This window comes from Mastomys coucha, unplaced genomic scaffold (assembly GCF_008632895.1).
Source record: "Mastomys coucha isolate ucsf_1 unplaced genomic scaffold, UCSF_Mcou_1 pScaffold16, whole genome shotgun sequence".
Lineage (NCBI taxonomy): Eukaryota > Metazoa > Chordata > Mammalia > Rodentia > Muridae > Mastomys > Mastomys coucha.
The window spans coordinates 77,578,617-77,598,949 of record NW_022196898.1 but is presented as its reverse complement, the minus strand read 5'-3'; the positions used below and the strand labels follow the sequence as shown (position 1 = coordinate 77,598,949).

The following is a 20,333-nucleotide window of genomic DNA, read 5'->3' as shown; positions in this document are numbered from 1 at the left end:
GTGGCTCGGGGCGGGCGGGCAGGGCCGGGCTGGGGAGGCCGCGGCGGGGCCCCGAGGCCGCGGTGGAGCATGGAGGCCGCGGTGCGGCGAGGGGACGGCAGGGCGGGGCTGCCGCGGTCTGCCATCCAGGCCTGCCATCCAGCGCGGACAGAGGCCGGAGCTTAGGGGGTCGGCGGCCGGCACGACCGTCTGCTCGGACCTGGGCGCCGGCCGTTGTCCCCGGCGACCCTTTGGGCTCCGAGAGCTCCCAGGACGCCGGGGCCGCAGAGTGCGTGGTCTATGGAGGGCTTGGAGCAAGCAGCCTTGGTACTTGGTGGATCGCATCCTTCCGGCGCCTAGCTTTGATTTTTTTTTTTTTTTTTTTTTTAAGGCCCAGCGAGCACGCCGCCTGGAAGGGAACTTAGTTTTGCACTCAAGTTTGTAGGCAGGAGGATGTAAATATGCTGCAGAAGTGTAACTGTAACCCCGACCCACTTCGGCCTCGGGATCTGTTGTGGTTTGTCGCCACGGTTGCTCCTTAAGCCTTTGGAGTTTGCATGCAGGGTGTTCGTGGGGTAGCAGGTGTCAAAAGGATCTCAGCGAACACCTTTAGATTCCCCCCCCCACCCCCTTCCTCTGCAGCTTCACTTTGAAATCTAGAAAGACGTGCAGAGTTGCTTGGCCCTGTTTTGAGGCAAGGCCTGCTTAGGGAAACAGGAATGTTGCATTCGTACTGAGTGAGGCTCCCGGAATGCAGGAGTTACTGCTGAGAAATGATCTTACCCTAGCATGCCTAGCCCCTGCTCTAGAGATCTGGAATGTTCCTAAGTAGTACTCGGTGGAGGGGCCCTCTTTAGAGAGTTGAGAGTGAGTCTGATGAGACCCTCCCAAAGTAATCGAAGCGAAGAGAATACCTCTCTGCCCTATGTCCAAAAACAAAACTACTCAGTACTCATCAAATCATTGACCTAGTTTACACAGTGTGGTAAGCAAAATTTACAGCCAAAGTTTGGAAAATTGATAATGCTTTTCAAACAGGAAACACCCCGAGAATCAGCTGGAATTTTTTTATTCACATTAAAAAAAATGATGATTTAGTCTTAAGATCTCCAGGTTGGCCTTACTTATCAATATTTCATGCTTCTTATAGTCGTTGTTTAGTATAAAGAGCTTTTGAAGGTAGGTGAACAGTGTGTTTATCACACTTGTCCAAGTGAAAACATGATTTGTGAGCAGCTTTCTCTATTTTGTGTGCATGTGTTAAATAAATGTGCCCCTGCTTGCACATGGAGGTCAGAGGACAACTTCTAGGAATTGGTTCGTTCTACCTTGTGGGTTTTGGAAACCCAACTTAAGTAGGCTTCTTTTAAATGCTAACTGGGCTCTGTTTTGTCTTTGTATGTGGAGCAACCAGAGCATCATGATTTAGAGGTAGGTCCCAGGTTAGAGCATTATAAATCCATGTTTCACAGTTTCAAGGATGGTTTATTCTTGAGATGAGACAGAGGTGCCAGGATATTTACCCAGCCACATGGATGTAGGAATCCGTGTCTTGATACCCAGTGGAAACGGATGCTTGGTTTCTCTTTATTCTTACTCTTCATGATAAAGTCTGAATCGTCATTTAACATCTGTTGCTTGGCTACCAGATCGGTATTCAAAGTTAGAGTAGTAGATGAAACGGAATCTCTTCTCCTGAATTGTATTTTAGCAACATTCAAATTGGTTCTGGCTGGTCTTGAGTGATTTGGTAGGTACTGGGGGGAGGAGAGGGAAGGGCTGGCTCTAGGAAGAGGTTACATCGTGAACAGTCCTGGAAGTGTGCACTTAGAAAGTGCAGGTCCTGGGTAGAAACTAACTGGAACCAGTGGAGAAGAACAAAGGGAACTGGGTGGAAGGGAGAGGCCAGGGAGGAAGGTGGAAGGAGTCATAGAAGAGGCCAGATTGCAGAAAGGTCTTGAAACGTCATGCTGAGGCATTTGGAACTAGAGTCCATTTGGTTTGGTTTTGTGGAAGGGATTAACGAGCACAGAGATGAGAGGATCAGATCTGATTTTGTTTCTCAGTTTTAGAGAAAGTAATCATGAAGATTAAGCAATAATTTCAGTTTTTGTTATGTACAGAAATCACTTTGCTTTTTACTATATCTCTGGAATTCCAGCCATGGTAATAATACGGAAGAATAGATCAGAAGTATGAAAAGTACCATGGGAAAACAAGCCAGTGGTAAGAGAAACACCATAGCAGACAGAATGAGATCACTTCCTTCATTACCTTGGTAGACTGTGAGCTGGTCCTGTCCCATGGAGCTAAAATTCTTGGAATTTTGAGAGTGATAGGAGGTCTTTGTTACTCATAATGACCATTGGTTCTGCATCTATTTTATACTAGTATAGTTAAGTCACAGGACAGGGCCCCGGGTAGCCTCAGGATGGGACTGAATTGACCTTTCACTCCCTACTTAGTAACCTCTGGGTTGACATTCTAGTTTGACCAGCATACTTTTGGAGGCACCCGTTCCCCGAGACCTTGCTTGTGTGCACTCCCTTGAGGTATGACTATTAAATTTTTTATTTTCCTTTGTTGGAGATGGGGTGGAGGGTATAGCCTTTTGAAATGTCGTGTTTACTTGCTTTTGCTTGAGCGCGGTTGACTGTGAACTCAAGATCTTTTAGCCTCAGCCTCCCAATTGATGGCTGATCCTCTTGCTTCCACCTTCACATTATGGGCGCGGCCACACTTCCCTGTAGTATTTTATAGCAAACCAGAAAAGGTGTTTTCAAGGAGTAGTTAGTAGGAACTTACCTTATCACATAAAGGAAAGTTGTGACAGCCTGCCACTTGTGACTGGGCTCTAGAGTGGGAACAGTGTTGTGGGACCTGACTCATAAGTTCAGGTAGGAGTCCTCAGGATGGAGTTTAGGTGTGCCCACTGGATCTTGCTTGGGAATGGAAGAAACACACAGACACTCCCTGAGATCTTCAGTGTCAGTTCTTTCCTTTAACATGAAACAGCAAATGGGGGCTGGAGAGGTGGCTCAGCAGCTAAGAGCATTGAGCTAACAGCTCAGCAGCTAAGAGCTCTGGCTGCTTTCCCACAGGACCAGGGTTCAATTCCTAGGCTCACACGGTGGCTCACAACTGTTTGTAATTCAAATTCCAGGATCTCCAGTGCCGCCTTCTGGCCTCTGGGGGTACCAGGCTTGTGTGTGATAAACACATACGATGCACACACAGACATATGTGTAGACAAAAACATCTCTTCACATAAAGAAATTAAGAAACAGCAGGTGTTTTAAAGACAGATTTGATTTCTGCAGAACACTGAGATGGAGATGGAGGTCTAGTTAACCCTGAAGCCCAGTTTGTCTAGTTCCCTGCTTTGGCAGGTGAAATCAAGATCCAGAAAGGTGAGCAGGTGAGGCATTTTCCACCAATGCCCGAGGAAGGTTGGTGAGAGGGGCTACTTGTCTCATTTACTGCTATGTTCGTAGTGTTGCAGACGGTGGTGGGCAAGTTACAGGTGTTCACTAAAGATTTATTGAATGAAGCCACTTAGTCCTAATTCTGAGTTCAGTGCTCTTAGAACAGACTCCAATAAGGTGCCATGCTGCCCTCGAACTCCCGATCTTCCTGCTTTCCCTTCCAAATGCTAAGATACATACCCGCAGCGTCTGACCTAGTCAGGAAGCTTCCACACCATAGGTGAAATGAGGAGGCTTGAGTATTGCTCCCACTGGCTTCCTAAGATTAAGTACTAGGTTCTCACTACTTTTTTTTTTTTTAAGATTTATTTACTTATTTTATGTGTATGAGTACACTGTAGCTGTACAGATGGCCATAAGCTGTACATGTGGCTGCTGGGAATTGAACTCAGGACCTCTGCTCGCTCCGGCCCTGCTCCCTCTGGTGTAATACACTGTAGCTGTCTTCAGACGCATCAGAAGAGGGTGTCCGATCTCATTACGGATGGTTGTGAGCCACCATGTGGTTGCTGGGATCCGAACTCAGGACCTTCGGAAAAGCAGTCAATGCTCTTACCCACTGAGCCATCTCACCAGCCCTAGGTTCTCACTAGATAGCATGAGGACATCATGCATGGCATCTGTAAACTCTTTTCTTTTCACCTTGGAGCTACTTTTCTTTCTTCAGATTTTCATTCTGAGTAACACATGGATTTATAGAATTATTTGCATCTCCATTAGTTGAAGTATTAGTTGAATATTTTTCAATTTGAACTTTCTTTTTTTTTAGATAGGGCTTCCCTGTGTAACCCTGGTTGGCCTGGAACTTGCTCTATAGAACAGACTGGTCTTGAACTCACAGAGATCCTCCTGTCTCTGCCTCCTAAGTGCTGGGATTAAAGGCTTGTGCCAGCTTCATTTGGCTTGACATTACTTCCAAAGCTGAATCATTGGGAATCAGAGTATAATTCCCAAATTGTTCCCAACCAACTTGACATCCTGAAAGTGTCACAAATAACCCAGATCTGACAGTGTACCTCTGCCCAAAAGGATAGCACTGGTTTTAATTGTCAGTGATGCAATGAGGTTAAACAGAGAGGGAATTACTAGACTCTTTTATGGAAAGGTAGACAGACAGACTGTCAACTCAGATACTTTCTGTTTGTGGACTCTGAGAAACCTGTCAGCCTTGAGAGCACAGGCAGAATTCAGAATCATGCAGATGTTCTTTCTGGTCAGTCAGTATCTTGGGTTTCCAGCCACATCTGGGGCTGCCCAGGAGCGTGGGACTTCAGGAGAGCTCTTCTTCCTCTGGCCATCATGGGCTTGTCTGACTAACCTGCTAACTAGCAATCTCAAGGACCTTTAAGTCTTTGCCCTGTATATACTCAAACATCTGTCTGTAGTAACAGACCTAATAAGTAATTTGTAATAAGTAATAGTAACCTAATAAGTAATTGTTGTTATAATGTACAGTTTTAGTTATTTGCTGTGCCTTTCACACCTCTCAGGGTTCTGAGTTCATAGCTATTCCTTTTTTTTTTTTTTTTTTTTTTTTTTTTTTTTTTGTGAACCTCAGTACTGACGCATGATGGGGTAGAATACTAGCCTGGAGAAGGCTGCATTTGCAGTAGTGCCAGCCACCTGGGATTGCCCAGAAGGTACAGAGTGCTTGCAGAGTTTAATTTCGTCCAAGCTTTGTGGGGAAAAGTTACTTAATGTGTGAGATTCTGAGTTTAGCGATCTCTGCCTTGTAGAGCCTTTGAGAGGATTAGATTAAATGAGGTACTGGTTTTAAAGTACCCAGTCCAGGTAGGGAATCAGCACTGAGAACCCCCATTATTCCATTTTTTTTAAGATACTGGGTTATACATTCTTTGAATGGCAGACTGTGCTTGTTTCCATTATATTCCCAGTAGCAGCTTGTAGTAGATACTCAGCTGATAAGAAAACTTGCTTTCTGAAAGTCGCTAACAGCGTTACTCCCCTATTGTATTACCATCTAGGGCTTGGTCGCCGTTTTGATCACTTCAGTCACTTGGTTCATTCTGCCTTTCTCCTTTTCCTCCTCTCCATCCACTCTTGGGAAGTTTCTGCTAATAGACCATCTATCGAGCCAGCCGGCTTGCCAGAGAGTGAGTTAGTCACGCAAAGCCCCTGAGACAGTGATAAGAAGAACCCGGGTCAAGTGTGAAGGAAGAGCTGTGAAGCCATGCCTTGCCTAGCCACCGGCCAGCCTTGGATCAGGAGAGTTTAAGGGAACGGTTAAGTGGTGTTTCAGCTGGATCTAAAATGACGAACAAGCTAGGCGAGTTGGCACATGCCCGTCTACCCAGCCAGCACTCGGAGATTTCTGAAAGTTTGAGGCCAGCCTGGTGTAAATAGTACATTTCAGCCAGCCAAAGATGCATAGTGAGGTAGTGTCTCAAAAAGTAAAAAATAAATAACCAACTAAATAAAGAAATGTGACTAGACTTTTGAATGTTCAGTTAAGATTGTGATCTGAGCCTGGTGTGGCGGTGCACACCTTTATTCCTAGCACTCAGAAGGCAGAGGCCGCTGGATCTCTATGAGCTCAAGGCCAGCCTAGTGTGTATAACAAATTCCAAGAAAGCCATACCTACATACAAGTATGATACATACAAATTTAAATACAGTTCTGACTGGCATGATAGAACTGTAGCCATTCTTACTGGAGAGAGATGAGGGTCTGAAGTGGCAGAGAAGGTCATTCATCAGTAACAGAAGCAGGCTTGCATGCTGTTTACATGAAGTAACAAGCAGGCTTGCATGCTGTTTACATGAAGTAACAGAAGCAGGCTTGCATGCTGTTTACATGAAGTAACAGAAGCAGGCTTGCATGCTGTTGACATGAAGTAACAAGCAGGCTTGCATGCTGTTCTGAATTTTAGCCTAGTAAAACCCGTCTTAGCCTGTCGCCTTCCAGAACTGCAGGAGGCACTCTTGAGGTTTCCCATTTTCCTCTTGAAGTGTGTTGACACTCTGTGATAAGTGCCAGATACAGAAATACTTGGTGATGACTTGCAGTTCACGATTTCCAAAATCATGATTTTTATGAGTCAGGCAGCAGACCTTGGAAAAAGGCAATCCAGCCTTTGCATTTCGAGAGTTTGAAATTGGGCCTGTCCGTGGGAAAAGGACTGTGGGCAGTTTCTAGGAGCTACAAAGGGCAAAGGGACTCTCTTGAGGTGCGACACTATGTCAGCATCATCAAGCTGCTTTCGCCCAGTGTCAGGGAGTGTTTCTTCAGGCAGAGCTGTGCTGAGATCTGAAGAATGGTTAAGGAAAGGTCAGATGAAAGGGGATTCAGAAGACTCCTGGGAGAGAGAAGCTTTGTAAAGATTCGCAAGTATGGAAGCATGGCTTGCAGAACCGTGGCTGGCACTAAGGATATGTGCTTGAGTGCGACGATGCCTTCAGCTTGTCACGTTGGGGACTGTTTGCATCCATTTTTATCGCCATTCTTGGAAGCTTTGATCACGTGTCTACAGAAGTTTAGACAGTGTCACACTGCCCTGCTTTAGAAGCCTTTACCAAGTCAAACCCTCTGTCCTCATTAGCGTCTGGGCCTCTGGGGTCAGGTTCAATGTGCAATGGCTTTTTGTGTGTGGCATGCAAGGCGTGAGTGCGTGCGTGTTGCACACCTTTTCCTGGGTCAGCACTTGGCGTTGAGTTTTCATCAGCAAGTGTTCTTCAGTGTAGCACACTCAGCTTTGGTTTCTTAACCTTAGACCTGACAGTTGACAGTCATTGTGACAGCAAGGCAAGCTGTGACCCAGGAATCAGGTCAGGGAGAGCCTTTGACTCTATTTTTATAACAAATTACCACAAATTGACTGTTTGGAACAGCCTAAATTTATTATTTGTAGGTGAGAAGTCTAGTTGGGCTAAACTCAGAAGTCCCTGCAGGACACATTCGTTCCATGGTTATAGAGCATTTCTTTGCCTTTGCCAGCTCTTAGAGGCTGCCCACATTCCTTGGCTCATGGCCCATTTGCTCTGTATTTAGAACCAACCATAGAGTATTTCCTTAAAGATTCTATAGCCAGGCCTCTTATTCTCTCCATAGTTAAGGATCATAGAACTATTTTAGTAGGTGCTATCTGATTAATACCTTAATGCCATCTATAGTATTAATTCTCCTCTGCTATGGAGCCTCACCTAGTCACAGGTTGGGATGTGGACATCATTGAACATAGTAAAAAAAAAATTGAATATATATTTTTTAAATTATATTTAGTGTACTGTAATGTGTATGTTTGGGAGGGGTGGTATGGAGGTCAATTGACATCTTTGGGGCATCACTTCTCTCTTATCACATGGGTCCCAGGGATCAAACTCAGATCACAAGGCTAGTCCCAGCTTTGCTGCCTAATTTGTTGACCATCTTATCCGGAAGCATTCTGGAACCACAGGCGACCCTTTAGCTCGGGGCTTACTGCCTGCTGTCTAGAGTGCAGAGTGTGGAGGTTTGTCACCAGCCCAGAAGAGGAGAGCCAAAGCTTCGAGTCCAGTTTCTGCTGCATGTGTGTGCTCTTGCTATGTGCTTAAGCAAAATTCGTCTTCCCTTTCTGAGACAAGAGCTTCACTCTGCAGTCCTGACGGGCTGGGAACTCCACTGTGTAGACCAGGCTGGCCTCAAACTCAGAGCTCTACCTGCCTCTGGGATTAAAGGCATATTGCTGATAGTGTCTCCTTGTCTGGGTCGTTTAGATTGTGATGCTGAATGAGTAATGAAAAGGAGCCCTCCAACTCCTTTTCCAAACCCGGAGTGATGAGAGAGTACAGTGTTCCCCTTCCTCCCTTGCTTTCCTTTAATGAACTTGAAAGTCTGACTTCCGGCAGGTAATTCACCACTAGCTGTTAGGCATAGTATGCCCCTACTTTTTGGTGTGGTATTGAGTAGTTGTACAGAGACATGATTATTTCCCAGTACTGGTAATGTGACAGGAATGAGCCAAGACAGCAATTAAGCAGAGGATAGTGGGTATTTAAATAGATTTTGACTTGTCTTCCTTGTTCCCTTCTGAAAACTGTAGTAGCAGGAAGTGAGCCATCTTTTATATGTATTTGAATATGTGGGGCTTTTTTTTTGTTTTTGTTTTTTTGAGACAGGGTTTCTCTGTATAGCCCTGGCTGTCCTGGAACTCATTGTGTAGACCAGGCTGGCCTCGAACTCAAATCCTCCTATCTCTGCCCCAAAGTGCTAGGATTAAAGGCGTGCATCACCATTGCCTGGCTGGTGTCACCATTGCCTGGCTGGGACTTTTCACATTTTATTGTCAAGGTAATGGAAGACTTCTGAGAGTTGTTTGTGTTTTAGTAAGTTGTTTCCAGTGAAATGTAATTAGGTGCCTAAGCTATAGTGGAGTAAATTGTTAACTTAGTAATGTATAGTTCTCCACCTAGACTTTGAATTACAGAGGTGGATATTGGTGTCTGTTACACCTCCTTATGTCAGCTTCGGTTTTGCTCTAGAACATGGGTTGCATGCCCACCTGACTATGTCAGCTGTGTGTTGGCTCTGAACATGGATTGCACGCCCCCAGATAGTTTCTCCTCCCTTATTCAGTAATTAGAAATAAACAGAAAGTGTAACTTTTACACAGCTCTAGGAGCAGGTATCTTCTATGTTATTATGACAAGGCATACAGTGGTTCTTTGCTACAGTGAACTTTGTAAGTGTTACTTTTTGTTGTTGATACCATTTCATTTGAGGTTTGGTACAAACCCCTGTTTCCTTACACATGACAGGAAAACTAGATTCTAGAAGAATCAGGGTTGGAGATGTGGCTCAGTGGTAGGACATGTATTAGCATGTGCAAAGCCTCAGAGTTTGATGGGGTTGTGAGGGGGATGGGGTGGTAATTAAGGTCTGCTCAACGTCCCAGATAGTTGGAATTAAGACTAGAATCCCGGTGTTGGGACTTGTGGCCGTTTGCTTGGCTAAAGCAAGCCGTGTTTAGTGTGGTGAAGGCAGAGGCCCTGAGTTGAGCTTCTGTGGCACCTGGGCCCTTGAAGCAGTTACAGCCCAGGCACTGCCTAAGCATGGATACCTTTTTCTTAATTTTATTTATTTCCATTCTATGTGTATTGATATTTTGCCTCTTTGTAGTTATGTGCATCACATGCATACCTGGTGTCTGTGGAGAACAGAACAGGTTATTGAGCATCCTGGAAATGGAATTACTTTACGGATGGCTATGAGCTGCCATATGGGTGCTGGGAATTGAACCTGAGTCTGCAAGAGCCACCAGTGCCCTTAGCTTTTACATACATGTAGCTGACCACACGAATGCTGACATTGCTTTTTGTTAGCAGCAACATTATGGACATTATTAAACATACTCTATGCTAGCTACATCACTCTTCTAAGTGCTTTGCATATTAGTGCCTTCAGGTCTTTGAAGGCAAAATATTATATCCACCTTATTAAAAAAAAGAGAGAGACACAGAAAATAAGGTGGTGACAGAGTCACCCAGCCTCCCTGGGGCTGTGCTAGAGACCCGTAGTCCAGCCGCCTGAAGACTTGGGCTGGAGGATCACAGGCTCGTGGCCTGCCTAGGCTACAAGGAAAGTTCAAGTCCTTTTAGCTCAGTTGAGCATACTTGCCAGGCATGTGGAAGCCTTCAGTTCAACCCCCAGTATCAAGAAAGAAAAACGGGCTGGAAAGACGGCTCAGTGGTTAACAGCATTTTTTACAGAGGACCAGGGTTCAATTCTCTGTGCCCATATGGAGTCTCACAGGCATCCAGACCTTCAGTTCCAGGAGATTCAGTGTCTTCTGACCTCAGAGGACACTAGGCACACACATGATGCATGTCCATACATGCAGGCAGAACACTCATACACATAAAAGAAATAGACATTTTTTTAAATTTAAAGTGCTTCTAGAATACTTTACATGCTGGTAAAGCATAAAATGTTAATGTTGGCAATATGAGGCATTATTGATGGAAAGTATGAATTGGTAGTCCTTCTTGGAGAGAGCTATAAGAACGTGCTCCTCTTTGCTTGCTTTTTTTTTTTTTTTTTTTTTTTTGAGATTGAGTATTGCTATGTAGTCTAGGCTGGCCTTGAACTCATAATCCTCCTGTCTCAGGCTCTTAGTGCTAGGACTATAGGCAAGTTCCCACTGCTCAGCATAGTGGCCAGTTTTTTGGGTTTTTTGTTTGTTTGTTTGTTTTTTCAAGACAGGGTTTCTCTGTGTAGCCCTGGCTGTCTTGGAACTCACTCTGTAGACGAGGCTGGCCTCTAACTCAGAAATCCGCCTGCCTCTGCCTCCCAAGTGCTGGGATTAAAAGTGTGTGCCGCCACCACCACCACCAGGCGATAGTGGCCAGTTTTTAAAGCATAAAACCCCACTTTTATTTATAGGAAACTTTTAATTGATTAACTCTTAATTGATCATAGACATTCATCCCCTGAAATGATGTTTGTTGATGAGGATTTAGTAAATGTTACCTAAAATGAAATATCCTTATTTTTTTTAAGATTTATTTATTTATTTTATGTATGTGAGTACACTGTTGCTGTCTTCAGACACACCAGAAGAGGACATCAGATCTCATTACAGAGGGTTGTGTGCTACCTGGTTTCTAGGAATTGAACTCAGGACCTCTGGAAGAGCAGTCAGTGCTCTTAACTGTTGAGCCATCTCTTCAGCCCCACTCTGTATATTTTTTTTAAATGAGGATTTACACATGATAACAGAATAATGTCTAGGATACATTAAATTTAAAAATAGTTGTGGAACCTTGCTAGGGTTCACTCATCCAGATCACAGAAAAACCACTGGCTCCAGATGTGCGTGGGTAGTAGAATATCAATGATGAGAGTGAGAAGGGGACTCATCCAGATACACAGAAAAACCACTGGTTCCAGATGTGCATGGGTAGTAGAATATCAATGATGCGAGTGAGAGGAGGACTTTCACTTTGTCCTTTACATTCCTTATAAGATTGCTAACACTCCCTCCACCACAATGCTGGAAACTGAACCCAAGGCCCTGTGCATCCTAAGCATGTGCTCTACCACGGAGCAGACACTGCTTCTCTTATAGTTAGGGCAGAGAAGAAGCTAATACCAAAAGGTGTGGATTCTTTCAAAAAATGTATTCTCTGACAATTTTGTAAATGTATGTGTGTGCATTGTTCATAGCTATCCCACTGTCTTCCTTTCTCTCCTCCTAGACCCCACATATCCCCTCGTGTCCACTGTTTGTTGTCATTAAGAATGCTACCTGAGTGTGCATAGGTGCTTTGCCTGCCTGTGTGTCAGTGCACTACTCTCATGCCTGATGCTCACTAAGGCCAAAAAGGGAGGGAGGCTTTAGTTTAGTGGGTGTCTTAGTCAGGGTTTCTATTCCTGCACAAACATCATGACCAAAAAGCAAGTTGGGGAGGAAAGGGTTTGTTCAGCTTACTTCCACATTGCTGTTCACCACCAAAGGAAGTCAGGACTGGAACTCAAGCAGAAGCTGATGCAGAGGCCATGGAGGGATGTTACTTACCGGCTTGTTTCCCCTGGCTTGCTCCGCTTGCTCAGCCTGCTCAGCCTGCTCTCTTATAGAACCCAAGACTACCAGCCCAGGGATGGCACCACCCACAATGGGCCCTCCCCCCTTGATCAGTAATTGAGAAAATGCCCACAGCTGGATCTCATGGCGGCATTTCCCCAACTGAAGCTCCCTTCTCTGTGATAACTCCAGCCTGTGTCAAGTTGACAAAGAACCAGCCCATACAGTAGGGTACCCTGTGGATGCTGGGAGTTGAGCCTGGGTCCTCGTGAAGAGCTCCTGAACCTGGGGCCTTCTGAAGACAGCCAGTGCTCTTAACCTCTGCACCATCTCTCTAGCCCGGGCTCGTAAATCTTTCTACCCTTACTCTTCCAGGATGCTCTCTGAACTCTGGGAAGGGTTGGGTAAGGAAGATGTGCCGTATAGGGCTGGTTACTCAACAGTCACTCATTCATAGTACTTTGACTAGATATGAGTCTCTGCGTTACTGCTGCCATGGCTAGAAGTGTCTTAGGTCAAGGTCGAGAGTAGCTGTGGTCTTGAGCATAAACATACATATGTGGATATTGACAGCATGATCATCTAGCAAAACAAAAGTGGTCGGCTGGGCGTGGCACAGAGGCTTAATCTCAGAAGCCAGTCAGTGAGTGCCAAACTAGACTAGCCTGGTCTACGTAAGTTCCCAAACAGGCCAGCTAAGAGTATGTAGTGAGACCCTGCTTCAAATCAAAAACAAGCCTGGTGTGGTGGTACATGCCTTTAATCTCAGAGGCAGCTGGATCTCTTGAGTTCTAGGCCAGCCTGCCCAGCCATTGCTACATAGTGGTACATTGACTCAAAAAAGGAGACAAAACAAAGAACCAACAAAAAAGAAACCACACTAATAAAATGGATTTTCTCCTAAGGCCAATAACCTGCCCAATCTTTGGCTTCTGACCAGGTTTACAGTTCCCACAGACAGTGCAAGATCAGATCAAATCAGAAAGTGTTTGCTTACCCCCGAAAGCCTCATACCAGTGTTTCCCATGAGTACATCTTGCCTAGAAGGCCCGTACTGTAGCGTGTAGAGTCTCTTGCACTGGGTAAGACCACTGCTGTCTTCCTTCAGCAGCCAGCATAGTGCCTCTGGCAGTGTGAAAGCTAGCCAGCTGGATGTTTGCTCTGGTTAATTCCAGTTTGGCTTTTCTGTGTCCTGCAGCCAAAGTGTGGCTAGTCTTCATTAGTGCCTTACATTTAGTTGTATTAGACAACCAAGAGCATTGGGAATAGCTTGTGTTGTTTTGGGGGACTCTGGAGCCTCCTTGGTGAATAACATGTAGGAAAATAATTCTCATGCTTGGTACCAAATTTTTGTTTAATAGATCATGTTTTACAGAAGCATCAGTGTCCAATTAAATTCCTTCTTGTATTTTTAAAATTGCCTTACAGAGCAATGTGTTTCTATATGACTTTTCCATACATCCTTAGTTTTGTTTAACCAATCCTCTGACAACCTTCCTTTCTCTTATCCTCTTGACCCACCCCCTTTGTTTTAAGTCAAAGTCTTGGTATGTATCCTTGGCTGGCCTGGGACTCAAAGCATCCACCTATGGCCTTCAGGTATGGGGTTATAGGCCAGAAGACAGCATCCTGTCCCCTGGGACTAGAGTTACAGACAGCTGTGAATTGACATGTGGGTTCTGGGAATCAAACTCAGGTCCTCTTGGAAGAGTAGCCTGTGCTCATAACTGCTGAGTCATCTTTTCAGCCCGCATCGTAGTTGGCTAAGGAATACTGACTTAGGAGCCAATCAGTTGTATGATTTCATAGGTTATAGCCAAACTATCTGTTAGGCTGTCATTGTCTCAAAACTCCATTGAATTTGAAAGATGCTAGCATATGTGTTCATTGGCCGTGGTTTCACTTTGTCTGTTCCTTACCACGTGGCTTCCTTTCTTGTCTGTGTTAGAAGGTCATTCAGGTCTGAGTTATCAGAGAGAGGAGCACTAGCAATAAGACTGTGCTGATGCAGGAAGTAGTTCAGCAGCACCTTTGCTGTTGCTCATGGCGATGAGTCCTGATCCAAAGTGAGGCAGGACTATTCAAGGGTCTGAGAAGTAGGAGGGCGGCCTCCTTAGGGATCATTTTGGAGTTTAGCTACATGATGCCTATGACAATATGTATCTTTGACAATATGGGGGAGTTATGGAGAAAAAGATGAATTGGGCAGCATTTAGATGGGAGCTAGTTATGCAGCATCTCTTTGTACAACATTAAAAATATTTTTTTTTCAGGTCCAGCACAGAGTCAAATGCAAGTTCCATCTGGTTATGGGTTGCCTCATCAAAACTATATGGTCCCCTCAGGACATTACTCTCAAGGACCTGGGAAAATGACCTCCTTGCCATTGGATAACCAGTGTGATAATTACTACTCTCGTCCATATACAGTACCAACACAAAATGTGGGGACTCCCAGCTCAGCAAGCCAACCAGGAGCACAGCAGATGTATGGAAGAGGTCCTCCCGCCCCTCACATGGGGGGATCCACGCCAGGATCTTTCCAAGGAGCTCCAGCATCAGCATCCCATTCCTACACGAGTGCCTCCCAGCCCTATTCCTCTCTTGGGAATCGCTACACTAGTCCTGCCACATACTCTGCCAATGCTTCTGTTGCTTCTCAGGGATACCCCTCCACCTGTAGTCACTATCCCATCTCAACTGTGTCTAATGTCGTGTATCCTAACGTTTCATATCCCTCCCTGCCGGCCAGTGAGCCATATGGGCAGATGTTTACCTCACAGAGTGCTCCTCCGCCTGCCAGGCCAGTCAAAGAGTCATACTCTGGCCCGAGCACAGCTCTTACCTACCCGTCGAGACCTCCACCTCCACCTTCCCAGCACCACCAGCAGCAGCAGCAGAGTCATTCAGGATATAGTTCTCTACCATGGTCAGGTCCAGGCGTTCCACCAGCCCAAGACAGCCTCATCCGAAACCAAATGGGATCCTTGGCTACAGCCAACAGCCACCCAACAAATAACGGTAAGTTGAGTATGAACTTCACCAAAATATGACTGACGATTGGGACATTACAGCCTTGTTAACAGTGGTATTCCTGATGGGGGGACTGGGACTTGCTCACTGTCTCACTGTGTCTGTGCATTTTACTGAATCTCCCCAAACCCTTGCTGTATCTCATTCATAGTTAGCTCCTCAGTGGTCTGTTTGAAGAGCCTGCTTCCATGCCTTGACAGTGGTCCCAGACAGTGTTTGTTGATGTCTTTTATACCTCTGCATTACTTGTCCCTAATATGGCTTGGACACATCGAAGATTCTATTTTGATGATGTGTCTTGCTGGCCATTACTACTTTTCATACTATCTCCACTATTATATAAAAAAAGGTCAGAATCCCGCCTTCTTAAACTATGCTTCCTGTGGATAAAGGCTGCTTTCTTACTCTTAAATGAATGTTCTAAGATGAAGGATGAAGAAGAGGAAGTAAGGCCACGTGACTCCTTGGTAGTTAAGTCAATTACTTAAACCTTTGTATTTTTACTTATATAAGGTATACATAGTCATATGTGTGTGTGTGTGTGTGTGTGTGTGTGTGTGTGTATCTACCAAGCCAGGAGATGTCACTGTGTATCTCTGGCTGGCCTCTATATATTCCAAGCTGACCCCAAACTCACAGATCCATACATCTGCCTCTGTCTCCAGAACACCGTGATTCAAGGTGTGTACCACCACGCCCCACCCAAGATTTTGTGTGTGTGTGTGTGTGTGTGTATGTATGTATGTATGTATGTATATGTATATATATTTTAAGTGTTCTGCTTCCATAGAATGGTCTTACTTAGTTTGAAGTTGTGAACTTGAATCTAATGATGTGCTCTTGAAGAGAATGAAAGGATGCAGAGCACTGGGTGGTGGCGGCACCCACCTTTGATCCCAGTGCTAGGGAGGCAGAGACAGGAAGATCTCTTGAGTTTGAGATCAGTCTGGTCTATAGAGCAAGTTCCATGATAGCCATGGCTACACAAAGAAGCCCTGTCTCCAAAGAAACAAACAAAAAACAAAAGGAAAAAGTGTACATCCAGAATGTTAGCTGATGAAGCCGTGGTAGCGTTCCAGGTGTTGCGTTTAGATTATAACTATCCCTGCAGTTAGATGTCAAGGGCAATACGGAGAGGTAGATATCCTTGCCTGGATAGTTAGAGTATTTCACATTTTAATTAGAATTTTATATTAGTACTGAACTGTACACTTGAATTAAGCAAATGCTGTGATGACATGGAGAAAAACCTTCAGTGCTACCTCATTGGTCTTTGTAGAGACCCATGCTGGGCCACTGCAGACAAGGGTCAGCTTTAGGACTGTAGGTGATTGCATTAAGGAGTCCAGTGTGTTTGCAGGGTCGTGGTTACTTGTTAATTTAGACTGAAATTTTTATTAGTTTATCCCATTTTAAAACTGTCTCTGTAGATGATGAATCTCTAGTCTTGTCAAATACTCTAGTAGAAATTATGGTCAACAGATGAGAACAGAAGCCATTTCTTTTTTTTAAAGTTTAAGTGACAGACCACAGTTACTTCAGAGAAGTATGATGATAGAAGATAGCACTTGCCTCAGATTGGTTGGTGTAGCTTGAAGGGAAATGAAGACTCACAGATGTTCATGACTCCAGCTTGAATGAGGGCACAGAACTAGCTGAGAATCAGTCTCTTACAAGGTCCTAGAGAATTTCATGTGCTAAAAGATAGGGGCTACCTTGTCTGTCATCTTTTGTTCTTTCTTTTTCTTTATTTCTTTTAGAGAGAAAGACAGAGACAAACAGAGATGGAGACTAACTGACATACTGGAACTTGCTCTGTACTAGGTTGGCCTCATGTAGAGATCAGCCTGCCTCTATCAAGTACTAGAATTAAAGATGTGTGCCACCACGCCCAGAAAAGGAGTGTTTGCATGCATGTGTGTGTGTTTATGCACCATGTGCATGCCTGTTGCCTGTGGAGGTCAGAAGAAAGTATTGAATACCTTGGAACTTGAGTTGCAGACAACTGTGAGACACTGTGTGGATGCTAGGAACTGAACCTACATCCTCAGCAAGAGTAGCAAGAGCTCTTAACTGCTGAGCCATCCCTTTAGCTGCACTGGACTTACTTTTATAGAAGACAGATTTTCACTGTGTAACCCCTGCTGGCCTTGAATTTTCAAAGATCTACCTGCCTCTGCCTCTGCCTTCTGAATACTGGGATTAAAGGTGTGTGCATCTACCACCTATAGTATTCTTTTAAGGCTATACACTAAACACAAGTCAGGCATTTGTTTTACATTGTGGCAGTTTATATGATTTTGCTTCAGTCACATTCCCTTTGTGAAAAGGGCAACCTCTTTGTTGGCATGCCCTTCTGATCCTTAGTGTTGGTACATCTACCCAACACCCATTAGCTGTTTGAAAGGCAGTCATGCCAGAGTTGGTTCTGGTGTAAGGAGATAACCATGAGTAACAAGATAGATTCTTATAGTTCAAGCTTGTAGTCCACTTGTGGCAGCAGACATCCACTGGTCACCAACAAATGCAAACCTGCTGTGTCAGTGACAAGAAGCAGAGGTATAATCCTAGGAGAGCTCATGGTTCACACATTGGCCTACCGTGGATTTCAGGGGAGTTTTCTCTCATGAAATGATATTTTAGCTGGAATCTGAAGGATGGATTTCTCATGTAAGAAGTAAATTGTGGCCATAGTAAATATTTTTTTTTAATTTAAAATAAATACTTAAAAAGGCAAAACTTTAAAATTCTTCAGAGGGAATAGACTATCTCCAGAACTTTGGAGTGATCAAATTTTATAAAGAAAGCACACCTAGTGCTCATGCTAGCCATAAAGGGAAAACCTGAAAAACTCAATGAAATGTCTAATGAAAAAGTTTTTATCTTTGATAGGCATTATTAAATGAAACAAAGTAGGAAGGAAAACAATATTTTTCTAGGCTACACAAATATACAAATTGATGTTAAAAAGATCATCACTAAGAGAAAACTGTAAGAGTCACAGATGATATAAAAGCAATTAGAGGAAACCCAGAATACCTACTAGATCAGTAAAAATGAGAAGCTCTGCCAATACCGCGGGTTCAGTGAAGATTCTTAAGAGTATCTGCAACACCACAGGGTAAAATGAGGCAGGTGGGGGTAGAGTCGGCAGTGGGCTGGGTACTAATGGCACCCAGCATTGGTCTCTGCAGATAGCAGCAGGTGATTAAAGGAGACATGGAGGCAGAAACCAATGTTGATGGTGACTGGTATATTGCCATTACTGATGAATGGGAGCCAGCTGGGCTGCCACTGATGGTGGCTGGCAGTTAGAGGAAAGAAAGACGGAAAATCTCTCTCTCTCTCTCTCTCTCTCTCTCTCTCTCTCTCTCTCTCTCTCTCTCTCTCTCTCTCTCTGTCTCTCTCTCTCTCACACACACACACACATAGAGGATAAAGCAAAGCAGGCTCCAACCTTCTTTATTTTTTTCTCTTTGCCCTTTCATACCCCCTAGGGCAAAGTTCTCTATGTAAGAAACAGAACTGCCTCATTCGAAAACATAAAATTGTTACATAAGAGGGAGTTACAGAAGGGTCACTGATTGCATGTTTTTCTATTAAAATTTGTACCTAACTAAAAATTTTTTTATCTTATCTTTAATTCCACAAGTTCGTTATAAGTTCAAAGCAGTAGTTTTGTCTATTATTTCACGAGTTTTTTATGAGTTCAAAGTAGTCGTTTTATGGATCTTTTCCCTATGTTCATTGTAAGTCTAGAGCAATACTTTTTTATGTCATAGGTTAACAAGGTTTTTAATCAAGAAACAGGTCACCTGTCTTACACCTTATTTTTGAAGTCTTGTCTAGTTAAACTAGCTAATCATCCATTCTTTGTTCTTCGACTCATAATAGAACTACCCACTCCTTGTTTATGACCTCACTTATCATGGTGCATACCTGTGGAACTAATCTAGGATGAATGTTTTTCTTTGATTATTAATTTGTTCCAAGCCTGATTTTCTTCATAGTGTAATTCATGTTCTTGTAACACATGGGAGCTCATTTGTCTCCCTTTCTAACCTATGCAGCCTTTGCTATTTTGTATCAGGAGTCATATTCTACTTTTGATTCTGATTTTAAACTTTCTATCGACTATCTTAAGGTCTTTAAGATCGCCTTCAGTGATTTTCACTACTGTGAATCATGGATACTGCATCCTAGAAGTCTAACCCACTATTATGATACCTATTGGGTATGTGGGACCTTGTTACCAGACAGGCAGGATGAGGTAAGGTTGAATGAGCTCAAACTCCAGGAATCTCAGACTTGAGAATGGCATGAGTGGAGCCATTCCCTACCTGCCTTTCCCTGCTTTGATACATGTAACCACGGTGGTACTCCACTGAGGACCATGTGTACTGGTCATATAGCATAAATACCTGGAGTTCTCCATGCTAATGAGGTATTGTGATAGGCCTAATGAGCTTCCCTTCCTGAAAAAGGTATTTTTTTAATCCCTGGTTCACCCTGAATAAAGTGTATGCATTCACATCCACCATTAAATAAACCAGTATGAACAAGCAAGGATCATCCCTTCAATAAGGATTGCTGCAGGGAAGGCCTTCATCTTAAAGAACTGTGCCTAAACTCCTGGGGAAGGCCTTTCCACTTCTAACCCCTCAGTACTTGAAACTCTGAATCAGACCAGGTTTTGCTGGTACTGGGGACCCTGTTCCTAAGTCCCAGGACTTATTCTGACAGAGCCTGGGTACACAGGCGACTGAGAATCACAGCATCCACCCCAGACCTCTGCTGTTTTTCCTTATGGTGTGGCAAAGGAAAACACAGCCTTGACCACCCGTTTTGCTGCATGCCATGACCACCCGTTTTGCAGCATTTCACGACTGCCTATTTTGCAGCATGCCTGCCCCACTCGGGCACCCCAGCAGAGAAGCAGGGCACAATAGGACAGAGGCCCTTGCTTTGTTACATTTGAAATGGGACATCTGGTTAGAAGCAGTAGACAGGAAGTCAAGATGAGAGGTTCCTCCTTTTGATGGTGGCCGGTGGGCACAGCTCATTACCGTTACTAAGCATCCCCTGGGAAAAGTCACTGTCCAGATTGTTGAGATTTGTGAAACCTTTGGTCTTGTCCTGGTAAAGCCTGCCTGGTAAGGCCATCTGGTTTAATTTTTGGTTGAGATCTCTGTTTCCCCTCCCATGGTTCACCTGGCTGGAGCTATCTGCCTGGGTTTACATTTCTTTTCTCTCCATGTTACAGCTGCCCCATTTATTCTTTTGCAATTTTTCAAAACTTTACCTCTATCTTTTTTTTT

The 20,333-nt window shown here is 44.2% G+C and overlaps 1 protein-coding gene across 6 annotated transcripts in view; it reads left to right on the top strand.

Moving 5' to 3' along the window:
* The window catches only part of Sec24b (SEC24 homolog B, COPII coat complex component), a 78,311-nt gene that overhangs the window by 1,113 nt on the left and 56,865 nt on the right, over nucleotides 1-20,333 (top strand). For 5 of the 6 annotated variants that reach the window (XM_031375488.1, XM_031375492.1, XM_031375491.1 and 2 more), the window contains exon 2: nucleotides 14,257-15,003. In XM_031375488.1, the coding sequence (XP_031231348.1) occupies nucleotides 14,274-15,003 (730 nt within the window). In that variant the 5' untranslated portion in view covers nucleotides 14,257-14,273. Of the gene's footprint in view, nucleotides 1-2,467; nucleotides 2,532-14,256; nucleotides 15,004-20,333 lie in introns of all 6 variants that reach the window. The other variant, XM_031375489.1, reaches the window with a different exon arrangement.